At 42.0% G+C, this 18792-nt stretch overlaps 1 protein-coding gene across 1 annotated transcript in view; it reads left to right on the top strand.

The window, feature by feature from the left end:
* The window catches only part of LONP2 (lon peptidase 2, peroxisomal), an 860677-nt gene that overhangs the window by 71698 nt on the left and 770187 nt on the right, over positions 1–18792 (top strand). Inside the window, exon 3 of the mRNA XM_085638877.1 lies at positions 13179–13310. Coding sequence (XP_085495003.1) covers positions 13179–13310 — 132 coding nt within the window. The remainder of the gene's footprint in view (positions 1–13178; positions 13311–18792) is intronic.

The following is an 18792-nucleotide window of genomic DNA, read 5'->3' as shown; positions in this document are numbered from 1 at the left end:
TGTTCATAACATTCCCGCCCACGACCACCAACTTTAATGCTCACCCAATGCAATGAGGTACTTGAAATCTGCAGAGAGGTTGTTTTTTTCTCTGAAATTGTTGAGAAGTGTGCCACTGATATGCCACAGGTTCATCTTGAATTTAATTATGTTTTGGATTTAAAAAGTCGGATTATCACACTTGGACAAATGGCATGGTTGAACTTTGAGAATTTTGGAACGTATATTTTATACCACTAAACCGCTGTGCAGTTTTCTCAGACTTTTGATGTCTGTGGCTTGGAATATTGAGTTGCCTATAGCAGGTCTGAGTGTTTCTGCATGGCACATGTACGGTTTAAACATTCTTTCCCTTGATTTACATCCCACTCTTCTGTGGTATTCAGTTGATATTATTCTTCTGCTATAAAGTATTTGTCAGCATCTCCTTGCAAATGTGGTTTACTCATTCTAAGTTCTATATTTGTTCTGTATCATCCAATGCACAGTTTTATGTCCAACCACGTAGAGTGATGGATGTAACCTATACACAGTCTGAGGGAAGGGCAGATGCTCTGCCTCCATCTGTCCCAACGCAGTGTCTATTGGGACCCATTCTTTAAGAATGTGTTGTGGTAACATGTTGGGTTCCACATCAGAATCAGTTGTGCAAGTGAGAAATCAATTGATGCTGCTTGATGCTAAACTCATAAGTCTATATCAAAATGGTAAGAGACATATGATTGTGCTTGTACTCCTGTATATAAAAACAAAAGTATTGCAACCTTCCTACTAGTTCATAATACAATATCTATAATTCTAGCTTCCCTGATGTTTTGTATGACTAGTGTGTGTAGCTTGGATCATTAATGTAGTTTGTACACAAACATGCTGCTTATAGTCTTTTGGAGATGGATAATGTAGGATCATATCTGACAAGCGTTAACATTTACTGATTTGCTCCCGTTTCTGCCAAGTCATTCTCACCCCCCCTGCTATGCAGCCTCCTCTCCCTCACCCTGACAAAACATCAAAGCTGTTGTCTTTGTTATATTCCCAAGTTAGGCTCATGTAGTGCAGCAGCCGATTTCTTACATTGCCCTAGAAAATAACATTTCAGCGGTGAACTTTTGCACACATTTGCATGCACGACAATGTTGGATTGGTTTCTCTGAAACAACTTTGTTTACACATCCAGCTTTGCACAACATTATCACGATGCCTTGAACATCATGTACTAGGCCTCTCTACGCACTAGGTACAAAAGTCAACCTATCTTCATCCAAGAGGCGACAGTGCTATCTACATAGCCACAACATCACTAATCTAATGCAAAGGCTGCTTTTTGTTATAGATAATAGGCATTCCTATAGATTTGTAGAGAAGGCACTCCTGCTGACACTGATAGTCTGTGCATGCTGAGAATCTACCACGCATTCCGTGAGGGGTGTCTAACTTGAGACCAAGACAGGATCCTTCACTCTATCTGATCAGGTAATGGGGTTGGAGCGTCCCTTGGGGAGATTCTTGGCTATACACCCACACACACTCTAGGTACACTCAGAGTAGGGTCCGCATCGTAGGAGTACATTAGAATACCGTATTGCATATATTCATTGCTTCAGCACCATGGTAGAAATGTATCTACTGTTCACTCTTTCGGTGCTGGTAATCTCCTTTATTTGCTTCCGTCTCCTAATCATTGCAGCACATGCATTTTATACAAGAAAAACGTTGGTTCAATAAATATATTGAAAACGTCCCAATGTGTATACTTCTCTGAGAGAAAGTAAGCACAAGTGACTGAGCGAAAAATTCTGTCCTGTGTCCACGATCCCTGAGTGATCAGGGTTGTTATGTTCAGTGGTTGCCTGAGTCCATTCGCTCCCTGGTAAGGTTAAGGGGAGCTAATGTTGGCACTGTGAGCTAGCTGGCCTATAGGCCAACATATCCTGCTGGCATATCTGGAATCAGTCTTGACACCAAGCCCTTAGTTTATGTCATCCAAACAATGCGCAGATCCTACGGATTAGTAGGAACCATGCACCATCTTTGTGGTGCGGAAAATCAAGCCTTATTCTTGTGACTGTGACATCATTCCACTAGGTGACTCACTTTGCCTCACGATAAATGTATCCACTGGAAGCCTCGAAAATATCTCCGCTAAAATAAACCCTTTACAGCCGAACGACTCTGCATTCATCCAAATAAATCCTTTTTTATACTCCCTGAAGATAATAGATGTAGAGATTTTGCAGTCCAAGGATCCAGATTACAATGTGTGCTTCCTTTGAACAGTCTCCCCAGGATTGATCAATTCTGTTTTTAGAAGGAATCTCAAAGCCTACCTTCTCTAAATACTTCCAGGCCTTGAAGGCAAAGAGCACCCTGGTGGGTTTTGGTTTGCTTCTCTGCAATGTGCATGTTGAGCTATTCATTAGGAGAACATTGCACTAATCTATCATGAAGTTTGTTTCAATCGCCGAAATGGGTATTGAAAACAAAATCACATTTACAAGCTGGGCAAAGTTCACTGTATCAGAATAACAGTTGCAACTTAAGCAAGCCATGAAATTGGTTTCCTACTGCTCAAAACACTTGTACTGTGTATTTGATGTTTGACAGAAAAGCTGAATACAACCACTTTAAAATAGTTTTCTACTATGATTGTGATCCTGTATTTAATTTTAAAAAATCTAATTACCCCTATGTATTCTGTCACCTACCTTAAAGTCACCTTAAAGTGATTTTTTTGTGATTTTTATTTTATATTTTTACTTCATAGAAAAACCTGACTATAATAAGTATGAAATATTTTTAACCTTGTTTCCATTGTTTCCTTAACATGAATAGACATTAATTTGTCTTTATTTGTAATTAAGCATCCCCATTTTCTAAAGCGCTAAGTGTGCCAAATCTATTCATTATGTTACTCTGGAACTGAACTTAGTCATGTCACTACATATTTGCACTCCTTGGCTTCTTAAACGTTTGAATGGAGTGCTCAGCAGAACAACACCATTCAAAGAGAACTCCATGATTTTGCTCCTCTATTCCTCTTGGAAACGCATATGCATCTGAAATGTTTGCTGGTAAGCTAATAAAAGGGTTATACTCATCAGAGAATCTTCGCAATGACTGACTATGCTTTCCGTTCTACTATGCATTGCTCACCTATTTAGATTCTATACACCCTAACTGAATGTTTATGGTACTGCTGCAACGAGAAACCTTAAACGCATATTTTATTGTACATTTTAATGGTGTTATGTATTGAGATTTGCTTTTAATTAACTAAACAATAAAATATATTCTGATTCATCAGAGAATCTTCGCATTGACTGATTATGCTCACAGAAGCGTATCATATTAATTGGTAATTGTTGCTCGTTTGAGCAGAAAACGACTCTAATTGAAGTTTTATCCCATTGCATTTAGCAATCTAATTTCTCAGATGTTTTTACTATTTATTGTACTAACTGAAAATAAGAATTCAGAAGTAAAACAATTAGTAGGCTTTCGAAATCTGAGATCCTTTGTTATGAAGGCTGATTCCTGACCACTGGACCACATAGCTGCCATGGAATATAATCTTGAACACAGAAAACTTCTGCTTGCACATAGGGCTTGTAGCTCAAATGCAAGTGTGAGAAGCTGGACTATGATCACCCTTTGCAATACGATTAATGATTTATCTCAACCATTTTTGTTAACTTTTGACAACTCAGTATTGCTGCTGCAGGGTGAGTAAGAAAAAAGTAGTCGTTAACTTAAAGAATGTATTAGTGTATGTTTTCGGCCACACCATTTACCTAGCAGGTGAATGTTCAATATTGTAGAAAAACTCTGAATAAATTTGCCTTCTCGCATAACATTGATTGAACTTAATATCTTAGGATCTATATTGTCAGGAAAGAAATACTCCTTTACATCTACAATAACCTATCATTTGCAGTAGCTGTTCATACCCCCACATATAGCTTCTAAAATGCCAGCATGTGTGCCCACATATGTTGGAGTCAAGGTTATTTCAACTATGCCCCTTGGGAGACCCATGTGCAATATGCTGACAAGTTTGAGTTTACTAGAAGTGCTATCAACTTTCCATTGTCCATAAATGTACAGTAAGTAATCTGCCATTTTATATCCCCAAAGAGCAAATTGACATATGTGCACGTTTCACAATAGGCATTGGTTCTTTTAGTATAGCTGTTAGCCTGAAAAAACATTCACTTTGTGATAGAAAGCTGAAACTTGGTACATACATTCGTCTTTGTAAAAGTAACCTTATAAGAGCAAGACCGTAAGTGGATCTTGCCTATGACGTCATATAGTGTAATCGAAATCCAAGGTGGCTGACATATATCAAAAAGTTGGCACAAAGGTTCATGTGTACATGTCGGTGCATGTCATGTGCATTTCCATATTGGATCTAGACTGTGACTGTGACGTCATAAATAGTGAAAGTAAACTTATAATTTGCATCATTTGTATCATTACAACACATACTATGAACATATGGATAATGTTCCTGTTTTAATTAAACAATACAAGACTATATTAAACCCTGATAAGATTTCTATAATATGAAACAATGATGCTTCCAGTTTGCATACTATCTTAATCTTGATAACGCTTTCCACCGCAAAGGCCCGTGCACGGGAGGCTCGCCTTTGAGCATTTTCTTTGCATGCCTTAGATGCCTCCGTAATGGTTGTTCCAATGTGGTACCATTACTCCATCAATTTGCTTCCAGTTCCAATCAATAAAATTTGGCAATTCTTGCATGGGCACAGACTCTAAACATGAGCACCTTGGTATGCAGATTGTGTAACATGTTGAAGAAGAGCGTCTTGTGTAGGTGGGATGTTATCAATAGTCTGTTGCCACTTGCAAACATGAATTGGCGAGCATGTTTATTTCATGCACTGGACAAGTGTGGCTATACATTCCTTCAATGAATCAACATTTCCTAAGTGAGCAAGATCAACAGAACTTGGTCGATCTGACAGAAACTAAAATGCGGGAGTAGCAGAAGATAGTGGCATCCACGTGTCATAAGCTGCTTTCTTCCCTCTCCCATGAAAAGAATTAGCAATTGCAAGAACAACTACATCGGTATCTATTGTGCGATTCATTATTTTGGAGTGACCTTCCGTTGCTGCATGGAAAGAATGAAGCATAACTTGTGTGGCCGCTTCCTCATGATTACAAGATAATATCATTTTGAAATTTTTAATTGCTGTAGAACTAGCAACTTTTGATCCTGACAGGTGACAAATACTTGCTTCCCTTTGATGTTAATAAGTTACACACGCCTGCTTAGTAAACCAAACAACTCCGTCTTGTCTAAGGAAACTATGTCAATTCATCTCACTTGCGAAGACCCTCACCTCTTTTCTTCTCTAACACTTTGCATGATATATATATCCCACACAAGATCCAATTGTTTCACGTTCCTTGCTTGAGTTTCTGTGTAGGGTATAAAAACTGTCACAGCGTAATCATCAAATGTTTTACACGACTTGGGAGGTAGCTTATTTACTGTAGCTGCACCATCTAATATATTTACATCCACCACTGAAGCAGTGTTGTGTATGGTGGTACTTCAGGCAATGCAGTCCAATAGCTGCGACTTCTGTCCTTGTCTGAGTTGTCCCTTCACAGATCTAGATGGCGGAAAAAGACTGATTCTCGTGCTTTAAAAATTCTTCCAAATTACCATTTTTTGTCGGACACCCGATATATAATCTAACAAACAAATTGCATTTACTTTTTAACGAGTATAGTTTGTTTCTGGACTCAGAAGTTTTACGCAGACTGATGCGGAGTATTTGAAGTTTGTTTCTTGGTATTGTATCTGTTGTGGACTTCAAACATGTTTGCAACACCTCCTGAAAATAGGAGTTATATTGCGATCTACCTATTTTATGTGCTGTTTTCACCCACGTGATCAAAGCAAGCACAAAGAGATGATGGACAGAGTGCTGAAACTTTTCAGAGACTCACCCCCAGTCACAGATCTGGGTAGAATGTAGCAGGTATAGCTTTGTTGCTGTGCAGATTAAATAGATCACTGCTCTCCTCCATAAATGGATTAGCACCAAACCCCTGTCGTATAGTTCCATAAACTAGGTATTTGCATTCATAAGTTCTCTATTTCTCTTTTAACTTTGGTTAGAAAAAGCAATGTTTATGTACAGAGGAGTTTCTTTGTTACTGTTATGTCTAGGAACTGAAGAAGAATCGGTTCTTGAATTCTTTAAACGGTTAAGCATCAGTAATTCAGAAATGGACAACCCTGTATTGGTTGTGTCTGTTTCACGTGAATACTGATATTTTATGTCCGATTCATCAAGTATCATTTTAACAAGGGCAAGAAGTGATACTAAAACTGATTGGTTTCTACAATTCTCCCCAAACGTTCCATTAAGGTTTTCAGACTTGTGCATCATGTCCCTTCTAACAAAATTTGCTGCGTTAGAAATATTTACAACGTCAGAAGCTGACTTGTCACAGGCAAATACTAATGCGGAACCCTCGTCATCTTCGAAAGCTAACAGGACATCTCTTCCTTTATTGTATGCCTCCAAACCTCTTTTATTTCTGAGAATTCTCTTTTAGTCTGGTCGCGTTAACCTTACCTGCAGTGGAATTGAGCTGATTTATTCTGCTTGTGTAAAGGTTTACTAGGTCACAGAGTTTGAAAATAGTTTTAATATCTACAAACTTGGCTAGAGCTATTTCTTCTACTGAGGTCTCACTAGATCATTAGTTTTTATTCTTTCATGCACTGCGTGCTCTGTTAATGAGTCCAACTAAACATTTACAATGGTATTCCGTATCCTGTGCGTGCATACCACCCATAGCCAATTTTAGCTGTATGAATTACAGATGTATCTGATTTGTTGCAAAAGAAACATGCCTTTCTTCCAGGAATTTTATTTGGAACTGGACTTGCCGAGTTTTAACTAGGCTACCGTATAGATCTGCATCAATATGTTTTCTTTTCTGAGCCCGATGCAGTCATAGATTGTCGCACTTGCTAAAACACGATTTATGCCACTCTGCATTGTTAGTCCTTAATGTCTGGTCAATGCCAGAACCATCATTAAACCGTTGTAGTTCGATATTCATAGGTACGCATTCCAATTCTTTAATTTTCTTCAGGTTATTGTCTAAAACACTATATCCAGACCCATATTGTTTGTGTGTAGCATTTGCTGGGCTAATAAGTCTTTTTGAAGTAATTTGCTGACCAAGACCACAGATTGACCCAATTGTGCTTGCCAGCTTGACCACTGGCTTAGGGTGTTGCAATGAGGTATTGTTTCGACATGCTACTCATTTTCAGGCATTACAGAAGACGTGTTCGATCTGAAAAAAAAGAAAGGTACATATTAATATATAATAAATGTTGATACATGCCAAAATGTATGAATGTTTACATCAAATGTATCTTTAAAATTTTCGACATGATTTTGTCGCCTATTTTGATTTTATATTTATGATGTCGGTCTAGATCCAACGTGGACATGTACTGACATGAACGTTTGTGACAAATTTGATGCAAACCGGAAGATTTTAAATGATTGTTTTATATTTGTTGGCCATCTTGGATTTTGGTTAGACTAGATGACGTCATAGACAAGATCCACTTTGGGTCTAGCTCCTATATGTTTACTATTACAAAGACTAATGTCTATATGTTTACTATTACAAAGACTAATGTCTGTACCAACTTTCTATCACAAGGTGAAAGATTTGCGTTAAAAAACAGGCCTAACAGACGTACTATTTGATCTTGGCTCATAAGGGACCTAAAGGAAGGGGTGGGATCTGTCACACTGTAGTCTGTGCAGTTATTAACTAGTCACTTACACATCTTACTTATATTTTGCCTTTATTGATACTTTCTGATCCTGTCTCTTATGGACCTTGAGAGGTGGGGCTCCTTGGCCAGTCTTGGGTTTTTCCCACCAACAATGGATACCTTCTGGTATTTCCTTCTCATAGTGTAACCTGGACTATTTTTTTTAACTCTTACAACCTCTGTTGCAGTAGGCATTGGGAGTCTGTGCAATTGTAGGATTGATTCTTGCCTGTCAATGTAAATCCTAGTTACTTTACTCTGTATAAAAATGCCACATTTACACGTTCCTGTTTTTATCTTGTTAAACAATGTCGTACAACACTTAGACAAGTTCCTAGTAGGATAGGATGCATTCTGTTCCTATCATTTTCTTTTGCTTTTCAAAGCTTTACAAGTAAGAGGTGAGGACGTCTGACAATCATCAGACACATATTTGAAGTGTATGGAAAAAATATGCCAATTTCACTGTTGTATAATTGTTGCGACTGAAAGCACAGAATCGTATGTTAGTTTTTGCATTATGCATTTCTTTAGTTACAGAACGTATCCTCTTGCTCACCACGTACCTTGATGCCAGACTGAGAACCAAAAGCAGCCCTGGCAAAAATGTTAAGACTTGCACTGCGCCCCCATTTCTCCCTCATCTCTTTCACAGTTCCTCCTCTCTCCCTCTCTCTCTTAGGCTGTGCCTACCACAGTAGACCTGGGGGAAGGAGGTGCTAACTGGAGGAAATAGCAGAGAAGTTAACCTTCTGCATTTAGAAACAACGGCCTCCAAAGGCTTCAGCTTCTCCCCCCCCCCCCCTCCTCTCTAGGAAATGCCCCAAGGATAATACATGTGCAGTCGGACCCTGCTTCTAATGCTTGGTTTACTTAACGGTAATCTTCATTGCTCCGATTCCTTGTTCCTTGTCCCATTACTTACTATATGCATACAGTGATATAAAGCCTCACCACAGCCACCTCTACCAAGCAACTCCTATAAAATAAGGAAAAAACAACGCTACCCCCTTAGTTTCAAAGCAGAACAAGAATTATGCAGTTTCTGAACTTACCGAGCCTCTACAGATGCTCCCAAAAATTAAAAGGGAGGGTGGGTGTTAACATAAGTAATGGGACGAGAATAAGGAATCTGAGTAATGAAGACTGCCGGTAGGTAATCTAGGCATTACCTCCTCATCCATTCCTTACTATATGCAAGAATACCCAAGCTTATATAGAGGACAAAATACAGTCCTGCTCAAAATATTTATGTAATACTGAAATCAAAACAAAGACATGATTCTGTCACCAGAAAAAAGACAAAAAGATTATATCCGTTCTATTCCGGGGAAGAATTTGGCAAAACGGGGGCCCACGCCACAGGCTGTCAAGCCCCCGGGACAAGTATGGGCCAAACTCGGCTGGTACAAATTGGAGGCCAGTGGTGACCACAACTTTGAATTCTCGTGGGTTCAGCTCACACTGCTATTGGCTGCCTGACTGGGGGGGGGGGTCACCTTGGGCGTCTGGCAGATGTGGGCAGGGGCACTTAAATACGAGGGAAACTTTACCTGTTGTCAACGCATTCCCCGGACACCCCCAATGGGTGCCAATGCACCCGCTTTGCCAGCACCGGCCTGGTCGCTCTGCATTTGCCCAAACTCTGCATCTCCTGGCCCCCTCCTTGATTTTTGCTGCATTCTGGACCAAGGCAAATCCGGGAAAAGCCTATGCACTGACAGTCACACCTAGTCAGGAGCTGGTGGAGGTCGAAATTGGGGAGCAGAACAGGGTTAAGGAATCAGGGCAGCAGGAGGTGGTTTTGGCCACCACTGGAGGGGAGCTGATGAGTAGCCTCGCCAAGGTGTTGCCATGGCTGTCCTGCCTGAGCACTCAAGATTAGACGGCTCTGGCAGTCGCTAGTGGCCTAGTAGCAACCCTACCTTCTGGCTGGTCAGTGGGGGGTATATGGGGTAGCACCACGGAGGTTGCTGATAATCAACCACGGGATGTGGCTTTGAGCGGTGAGACCACTTCAGTCCCTCTTGCTTTCACTGCCACCTCTGCAACCACAGCTATGCGAAGATAAGGAGAAGATGCAGTCTAGTAGGCACGATCAGGTGTTGTGATCCAGGAACCGGCTTGGATTGCATTTATCAGATGAATTAAGGGATAAGCTAAAGAAGGGGGTCTATGTCGACTTTTTTGGCCTCACCGTAGAACCCCAGAGGAGAAAAGCAAGGAGTCCAAAGACTGCGTCCATGAATTAAAAAAGCCCAAAGTAAAGGAAACACTAATGAATTGGATTACGGGTTTATCATTCATCATACAGTGCTTTCGAAGAAATATCTGATTGTGGCCCTCAAATGGCATACTATTTAAACAAAATTGTGGGTGCATATGAACAATTTGGGGGTGGTCTTGTTGAAAAGAGTATAATAAGGCATTTAGGGGCACATGCATCGAGATAAGGGATTGCGATTCCTTAATAGCGATTTTTAAGGAATCTCTATTTAGGAGTCGCAATTCCTTATGCATGTAGGAATCGTAAAATAAATAGCGATTCCTACACATTCCCTAATAGCGAATCGCAAATTGTGATTCGCTAATAGGGGATGCTTTCCCATTCATTCCTATGGGCCTAAAGGCCTATAGGAATGACTAGGAAAGCATTTGCAATTTGCGATTACCGAATAGGTAATCCCAAAATGCAAATGCAATTGCTAGGGGGCTTAAGGCTCCCCCGATTCACCCCCAAAAAAGGTAAGTGTGCACATGTGGCATGCACACATGCCCTAAGGGCATGTGTATGCGCCACATGGCACTTTGAAAAATGCAATTTTGTGCATTTTTCTAAGGATTTGCAAATTACCATCAACTTTGATGGTAATTTGCGAATCCTTAATGCAAAGTCGCATTCTGAGAATGCTTCTTGCATTACATTTAGGGAAGCGCAAATTTTGCGAATGCATTTGAAATGGCTTTTTACCGGTCGCAAACAGGCCGATTCGGCGAATCAACCCACTTTTTGGGACCAAACAGACATCAGTGTGTGGCTATATTGCATGATCGTGAAGAAGCCTAAAGGCAGTGGCCAGTCTCCCTTTCAGTTGGCAAATGCAGGGGGTGAGGTAGGACTGTGTTGTGTATTTAACAAAAAAGCATTCTCTAGAGATCTAGGCTTCTGTAAATTCAAGCACAATTGCTCCTTCTGTGGTACACCAGGGCATCCTGAGTTTAAATGCTTCAAGAAGGCCAAGGACAAAAGTGGCCAAAATCGAGGAAAGTACTGCTCTTAGCATGTGCCAATACTTCCCCCAGTGTCAAGACTTGCATTGAACCCTTGGCTGAACTTATATCCCTACCACGACGCAGCCCTGCAGTTGTACTCCGGCTTTTGCAACGGTTCTAGAATACCTGTGCCAGTTCCAGTCATTGCAAAAATCAGCACTCCGTGGTACTCTGCAGGGAGGTGACGAAGAAAATGATTGATAAGAAGCTGAAATTGGGAAGGGTGACAGGGCCAGTCGCAGGACCCTCTTTGCCCATGTTTGTTTGTTCCCCGTTGAGTTTGGTCCCAAAGAAGGAGAAAGGGGAGTACAGATTGATTCATAATCTCTCTGCTTCTAGGGTGGCCTCATGAATAACGCCATTGACTCATCCTTATGCTCCGTAAAGTATGCATCCTTGGCCCCATTAAGACCGCTTGGTCTGGGGGCCCACATAGCAAAGGCGGATATCGAGTCAACCTTTCTTCTTCTCTGCATTCACCCAGATGATTTCCATCTCCTGGTTTTTAAGTTCAGGTCCAGTTTTATTCCTACTGATGTATGCCATGAGATGCTCAGTCTCCTGTGTATATTTTGAGCAGTTCAGTACTTTCTTCGAGTGGGTTTTCACACAAGTAACACTGTCCAATTTAGTCAGCCATTATTTAGATTACTTCTTTGGGGGCAGGTGGTACAGATTCCTGCGCTGAATCCCTTGCTACCATCCAACGCCTGATGTCAGACTTTGGGATTTCCCTGACTCGTGAGGAGAGCTAAGCTAAAATCATAGGCGCCCATTCACATTATTATGAGCCACCAATTTCAGATCAGTGAAAGTTTAAAACAGTTATGAATAAAAGTGAAATCTTGTTAGACATCGCAGAATGAGTAAGCACACACTTTGTTGCATTCGTTTGCAGTCAGTTCAGCTGAATTTCATGGGCGATATCTCACACTCAAACCAACTTCCTCACATCACCCGCTATCACTGGATCACCTCTTCCCATCACTCATGTACCCTCTTCCACTCTCTGTCCCATCTGTTCTATCTCTGCCTCATCTATTCTCTCTCCCGGTGTCCACTTTCACCCCATGTACACACACTCTCTGTCCACTCCTTCTCTCCCCTGTCCAATCTTGCACTTGCCCCGGTCCAATTTCTATCTCAGCCCTGCCTGCTCTCTTGCACTTCCACAAACTCTTGCCCCACCCTGCTCTCTCACCTCTTCACTCTCTTTCGCCCCCTGCCCATTCCCTCACACACCCTCTTTGCATATTGTGCCCCTCCTCCCTCACCTCTCTTTCTACATAGTGGCCGATCCCATCTAACTCGCATGGTGAGCCCAAGCATAGGATCTGCTTCTGTCTTCTGAAGTGACCAGGTCAGTCTTGCAACCATGTTGAGATCCCTACCACTCTCTAGAAGAGGTAGAAGGTCAGAAGTGAAAGGTAGGCTTCTCTTGGCCCTAAGCTCCTTGTCTGGTAATCCCACAGACCTCCAAGCTGGTGTTTGTGCATTCTAAGCAAGATTAACATAATCTAAACGCCAATGAATCCACCTGGTGCCTAGATCTGGGCAGTGATGCCCGATCAGCCTCATTGCCATCCGTTCATTATTCAGTGCTTATATTCCACTGTGTGCTTCCTTTTATGCCATCTTGTGAAGGGAGGGTGCAAAGGAGGGCCCTGTAGTCAGTCTTCCTTAAAAGATGTATTCAGTGTTCAGACAATGCTCTCGCTTGTACTGTTTGCAGAACACAAAAGTGCAGGTTTATTGTGAATGCAATGTGTCTAAGGACCATAAATCTTCACTTTAGGACTTTGTGCATGGCTACGAGTTTATAAAGCAGTGTTCATTTGGGAAAAAACGGTACTTGTTGAATTTCCCAGTTGACCGGAAAGGGGGGCATCTATGTAGATATAGCGTATTTGGACATACCGGGCCTTGTTTTACAAGACTGGTAAAATGTTAAATTGATTACAAAATCGAACGGATGCAAAAGTGTTGTTTTGTGTTCTCGTCGTCTGAAAATGCAACTGTTAATGATGCTGCATAATTATTGTACCTTTCATAGCTTGTTGAAATGCTGGACATAACTGTTCCTGCTGTTGCCAAGCTGAGACGTCTCTTGGACCACCTCCCCAGGGAAGCACTGCCAGATGTGGTCACCTCAGTCATTCGTACAACTAACAAAGAAAAGCTTCAGGTATGTGGTACCGAGATCCTGTGACTGTTGTTTGGGCGTGGGATGTCTCCAGATTATGAGGCCTGCTATACAGAACCCCCTCCGCATAAAACAACGAATCCTGCTGGAGCGACTGCCCGTGCAGCTCTCATCCCTCGGGCTGGGTGCAGAAAGGTTTTCTCCTGGACCTGTAATGTAATGTATGAAGAGCGGACTATTGTTAACCCACTTAACTTTATTGCATAAGTCAAAATATTGTTCTCGAATCTGCAGCAGATATGACACATGATTCTTTGCATTAGGCCAAAGAATAATTACAAATTACCCAAATGATGCGGTTTAGCATAAGGACGTTCTGCTGTGCCGCCGCACAGAAGGAATAACAGGGTCTTCAGCGACAATGTGTATCTTGCTAGGCCATTTAAACAAGCATATGCAATGCAATAGGTCTTGCATTTGCGAGAGTTTGTTATTGGCATTGTAAATGACAATGCCTTTTATTTATGTGTTGATAACTAACACATAAATAAAAGGCACTGTCATTAACAGAGCCAATAGCTCAAACTCTTGTAAATGCGAAACCTCGGTCGCCATTGTCCCAGGCTGCTTGGAGAGTGAAAGCGTGCATGGCATGCTGAATGTCATGCCTGCAGTAAGAGAAGCTCCTTAAAGAAAAAATAGTGCTTGCAGACTAAAAAAGACATACCGTGTAACAACAGAAGTAAAAGGGCCAGTCCTCATGGGATGTTACAACTGAAGATAAGGCGGTACTAACGAGGGACTAACAAGCCCATTAACGAATCAGAAGCTAGCATTTACCAAGGACATTGACACAAGCCAATGACAAATATGGGCGAAGAGTGGGCAGGGCTTCAAGTCTATACTCGAATGTAGCACGCCTCACAGAGCAGCATATGCTCTGCCCAGGCTCAACCTAAAAACTAGGGGAACTGTTTATAATACATAAAAAATGTATGGGCACATCATGCCCCACAGATCTTGCTCACTGCGACAAATGCAAGCATACTAGCATTACCAAAATTAAGTTTTAAAACCAAATATTACTATATGCGTGTGCAATCTAAAAACAAATAACAATAAAACCGATTTTCTCCTGTATCTGTAGTCATACTGAGAAATATTCATTTGTCTGACTGAACACCTGCAGGAAGTTAAGAATCCTCTTTGTTTTGCTAATGCATGTATTTGATATTATTGGAATGCTGACCATCTCCCTCTTAGCTGTTCAGATATGGGGAAGACATTCATATTTTCACAAAATTACCCTTCCATCCCTTGCACTTAACTTTTTACCTATTTTCAAGCTAGACTACTTTAGCTCATGAAATAATCGAAAACAAAGCATTGTGCTGTGGTGGTAAGTGAGAGACAGGGCGACATTAATCTAATCTATTGACTCGGCTGCACAATGTGTAACCACAAATCTTGGGGTCAGTCCCCGCTTTCTCACTTGACTGAATTGTCTCATTTTACTTGAGCGTCAAATCTGAACCCACGTGATGAAATTCAGGTCACGAAGTGTGTGATATGAAAACCTCGCGTCATACGGTTTAACAGACAACAATGTGGCTCCACCTGGAACAGTACACATGACAAACTTAAATCTTGGTTTAAATAACGTCAATGTTGTCAGGGCATTTCAGGTGGGAAAGCATTCTCGTTTAAAAAGTATTAGTTTAATGAATTCCAGTGTAGTGATATATTGTAACTAATTACAATTAAATAAAGGAAATAACCCATTTTACCCGTAAAGAATATTTAAAATACTTTCACGTTTGCTGTATCATTTACATGCTGAATCGTTTTATGGCTCGCTCCTGCTTTGGCACTTAGACCCAAGTCAGACTTCAGGCTCAGCTCTGCTTGGATCGTGCTATGAATTTACGGGCTCGCTCATCTCTACCGTAATATCATGCTAAGGCCCGCATTACGAGATTTCTTTAATTTTGTGTAGGTCTGGGGAGGGCAGAATCGCAAGTTCCTTCTAATTCTTCTGCCCCACGCCCCCCTCCCCTCCCCCAACTCCCATTCCTGTATTCACAATCTTTCTCCTCGGAACCAGGAATAACGACCTAAAACCCAGAAAAGCCATGTCTTTTTATGCGCATTTTTTCTCATCCCGGGGAGAAAACGTTTGACATTTTTCGCCTGGTCAGAGCAAGTGCAAAGTGTCAGCAGGACGATGGAGAGTGAGGGGTGAGGTGGGGACAAGTGTGGGGGTTAGGACAGTGTAGGCAGAGCCTGGCATGTCCACTCTGACTGATGTCTCATGTAATGCCTGTCAGCCTGCCTGGTGTCCGCAACTGAACGGGTGACTTCGTCAGCACTCGGATTTGAGGTGAATTTGAATGAGTTGCCTCCTCAGCCTCTCTAGGGTCTGGATATGTACTGAGTATTCCAAGATCACTCTGTCTCCGAGAGAGGGTTTAGCAGAAGTGATCAGCGAGGCTGCGTTCACTGTTCTTAATCTCGGTCTGCTGTAAAGGATATTTCGCCGACTGTAAATAGTGATAAATCTGCAGCACAGTTGAGAGTAATAAACCCTTACAAATTTGAAGCCTTGCTTTGAAACATGATATTTGTGGGTTCCTTAGAGCAGCGCTTTAATGGATTTTCTGAGAAGAATCCTTTGCAGCTGTTCGAAGCAGTCCTAACAACAAGTGGTCTGAAGTAAGCAAATCCTTTTTTGTGCTTATTGACTAGTTATGGAACAACCTTCCTCATGATCTGAAGTACGCGAAAGTGAAAGCGTGCCATGCGCGCGCTGTGATATAACTCAGTGATGAAAAGAGACGCCCGGTTAACAGGAGACCGTGCTGAAACGCCGCGAGCCGTACACGAGGAGATGTGCACATCGCCTGTCCGGGCGCGTGCACATCTCCTGTCTCCCAACGAAAAACCAGCAACAATAGATCTCGGCAAGGCGCGCAGCGCATGCGCTGCTTCACTAGGCGAGACCTAAAAAGCCTCCGAATCAGCGTGGAAAGTGCAGCACATAGGTTTCTTGCATGTGAATTTTTGAGGCTGAAACATAATATTGGCACAGCACAGGGCACTGTTCTGTGAAGAAAGCCCTTTTATTAGCATTTCGAGATACTCAGAGTAGGAATACTGTATCTAAATAAGCACTATTGGTGCTACCTTTCATAGACCGCCAGTCTTCACATGCCTGATACAGTAAATAACCATGTTACAAATAAAAGGGGGGGAACTGGAATCCTTTTACTTCTAACTAGTTACAATTGCGTTTTATTTTTGATAAACACATTTTTATTGATTTTACAGGAAATACCAGCCAATCACCAAGATACCACGGTAGCAAAGAATTACTTGCATTACTCTGGACAACCCAAAGGCCATAGACATACAAATTCAAAAGGTCGGATATCCCCGTCAAAATCAGGCCATACCTCCCAACCACTTCCCCCAGACCCTACGATACTTCTTAGGGCAGCCACGTGCCATGTACAGTGTCTTCTCTTGCGTGGCACACCAGTCCACTCCGGACCGCCACTTCCCCACGGAGGGAGGCTCAGGACACTTCCAGGCGGAAGCTATGTCTCTTTTGGCCACTACTATTGCTGTAGTGTAAAAGAGTTTTTCGTTCCTGGTCCCGTCCAACCTGTCAGTGTTGCCCAGCAGTGCGTGCCTGGGGTCGTGTGGGACCTACCACCCCAACACTTCAGTGAGTTCCTCCTCAATGTCGCCCCAAAAGCGCGTCGGGCGTGGGCAATTCCATACCATGTTTAAGAAGTCGGCTGGCTCGTAACCTCACCTGTCACAGGAAGGGGTCGGTCGGAGCCCTGCGCGGTGTAAGCGTGCCGGCGTCAGATAGGCAGCATGCAGAAAATAGAGTTGTGTCAAATGCAATCTAGCGGAAGCAATGACTGTCCTCGGGGCCATAAGGGCATCGCGCCAGTCTTCCTCTTCCAAGGAACCCACCACAATTGAGTTTTATTTTATACATTATTTCTAATTGGCATACAAGTCTTTTCCATAGCCATTAGCAGCACTATGTCGAGAGGATGAGCGTACCTATAAGTGTGTGAGGGTTAATAACTTTATTTACGAATTTTATAAGAAATGCAAGTCACCTAGGACACTTTTAGAGTGCAGGACAGAAGAGCTAAAATATCACAATGAAAGTACTGAAATCATTATAAATTAGCGTTTAGCCAAAAATGTTGGGGTTCTTCCCTAAAACATTTGACTGTTTAATGGCCAGTGCTATCTCTTTTGTATTGCGTCCCTTTGGCATCTGGTTAGCATGGCTGGGTCCATAGATTTGGTGAGATGTAATTGACCAACACGTTGCAGTGAATGAGGGTTTTGGGATTCTAATTTACAACAGAAGGAACCACCTATCTGGCGGTACCAGCCTATACTATTTTGCTTACATTTATTTTTGTTTAAGTAAATGTATATTTCTTGTTTCTTTTATTGAATATTTTCACAGAAAAATAGGTGAAAATATAATTTAAAAAACATTTTGAACTCTAATCAACTCAAATTTACCAGTTACAATTATTGGAAGTAACTATAACTCGAGCTCTCGCTACGAACCGTGTTGTCATCAATTATATAATTTCAAATGTCTTCCGTGATGTTATCAATGATGTCATAAGTGATGTATTGTGACGTTGTACGCAGTGCATGGCAATGGCACAAGTTACAGTCACTTCAGTTACCGGCAGCATCCATGGAGTGGACAGGGTTGTGTGCATCCAGTTCACTGGATTTGAGAGCAGCACATCGCAAGTTGGGGGGTGCACAGTGGTGCCCATCCCCCACACTTGGCTTCGGGGTCCCATGGATGAAATCCCATACAACGTCGCACCAGCCCCTGGGGAGATTGGCGCCTCTGGGGTTAATCTGCCACTTCAGGGAGAAGGACCCAAGCACGCCTCTCCCCAAATAATCTTTAAAAATAAACAATGTGCCAAGCCCTCTCCCCTTGCGACCCCTCAGACCCTGGCTCACTCCAGTGGATTTTCCTTCCCACCCTTTTATATTTTCCTGAGGTTCTGTGCTAAAAAGATTGTTACATTATGGCTCCAGGGATCACCAACAAGGTGTAGTGGGCTGGTCCCACGTGTTGTGATGACATAGTAGACGTAGTCGAGCTGAGTTTCAGGTAGTTTATTAAGTCCATAAAAAGAATAGATACAGAGCCCCACCAGGAGCAGCCTGCTAGCTGCTCAGCCCATCTTCCAACTGACAACACTCACACCAGACACCCAAGCACTCATGTCAATCACACCAACATTCTACACAGAACATTCACACTGGCTGAGCAGCTAGGGGCAAGGTGAAAGGTAACATTACAGCATAACATGAGAATACTACACATCCTCTCCTTTTTATATTGAAAAATAAATGGAACGACATTAAAAAGAAAACCACTATACACAGCAATGTACAAATGATGAAAACAGTCCATAAACCCTGGGAGGAATGGTAAAACCACATCACAAGAGGGAAA

Source organism: Triturus cristatus, chromosome 12 (assembly GCF_964204655.1).
Source record: "Triturus cristatus chromosome 12, aTriCri1.1, whole genome shotgun sequence".
Classification (NCBI taxonomy): Eukaryota; Metazoa; Chordata; class Amphibia; order Caudata; family Salamandridae; genus Triturus; species Triturus cristatus.
The sequence above is the reverse complement of the archived record's forward strand: the minus strand, read 5'-3'. Positions and strand labels throughout refer to the sequence as shown.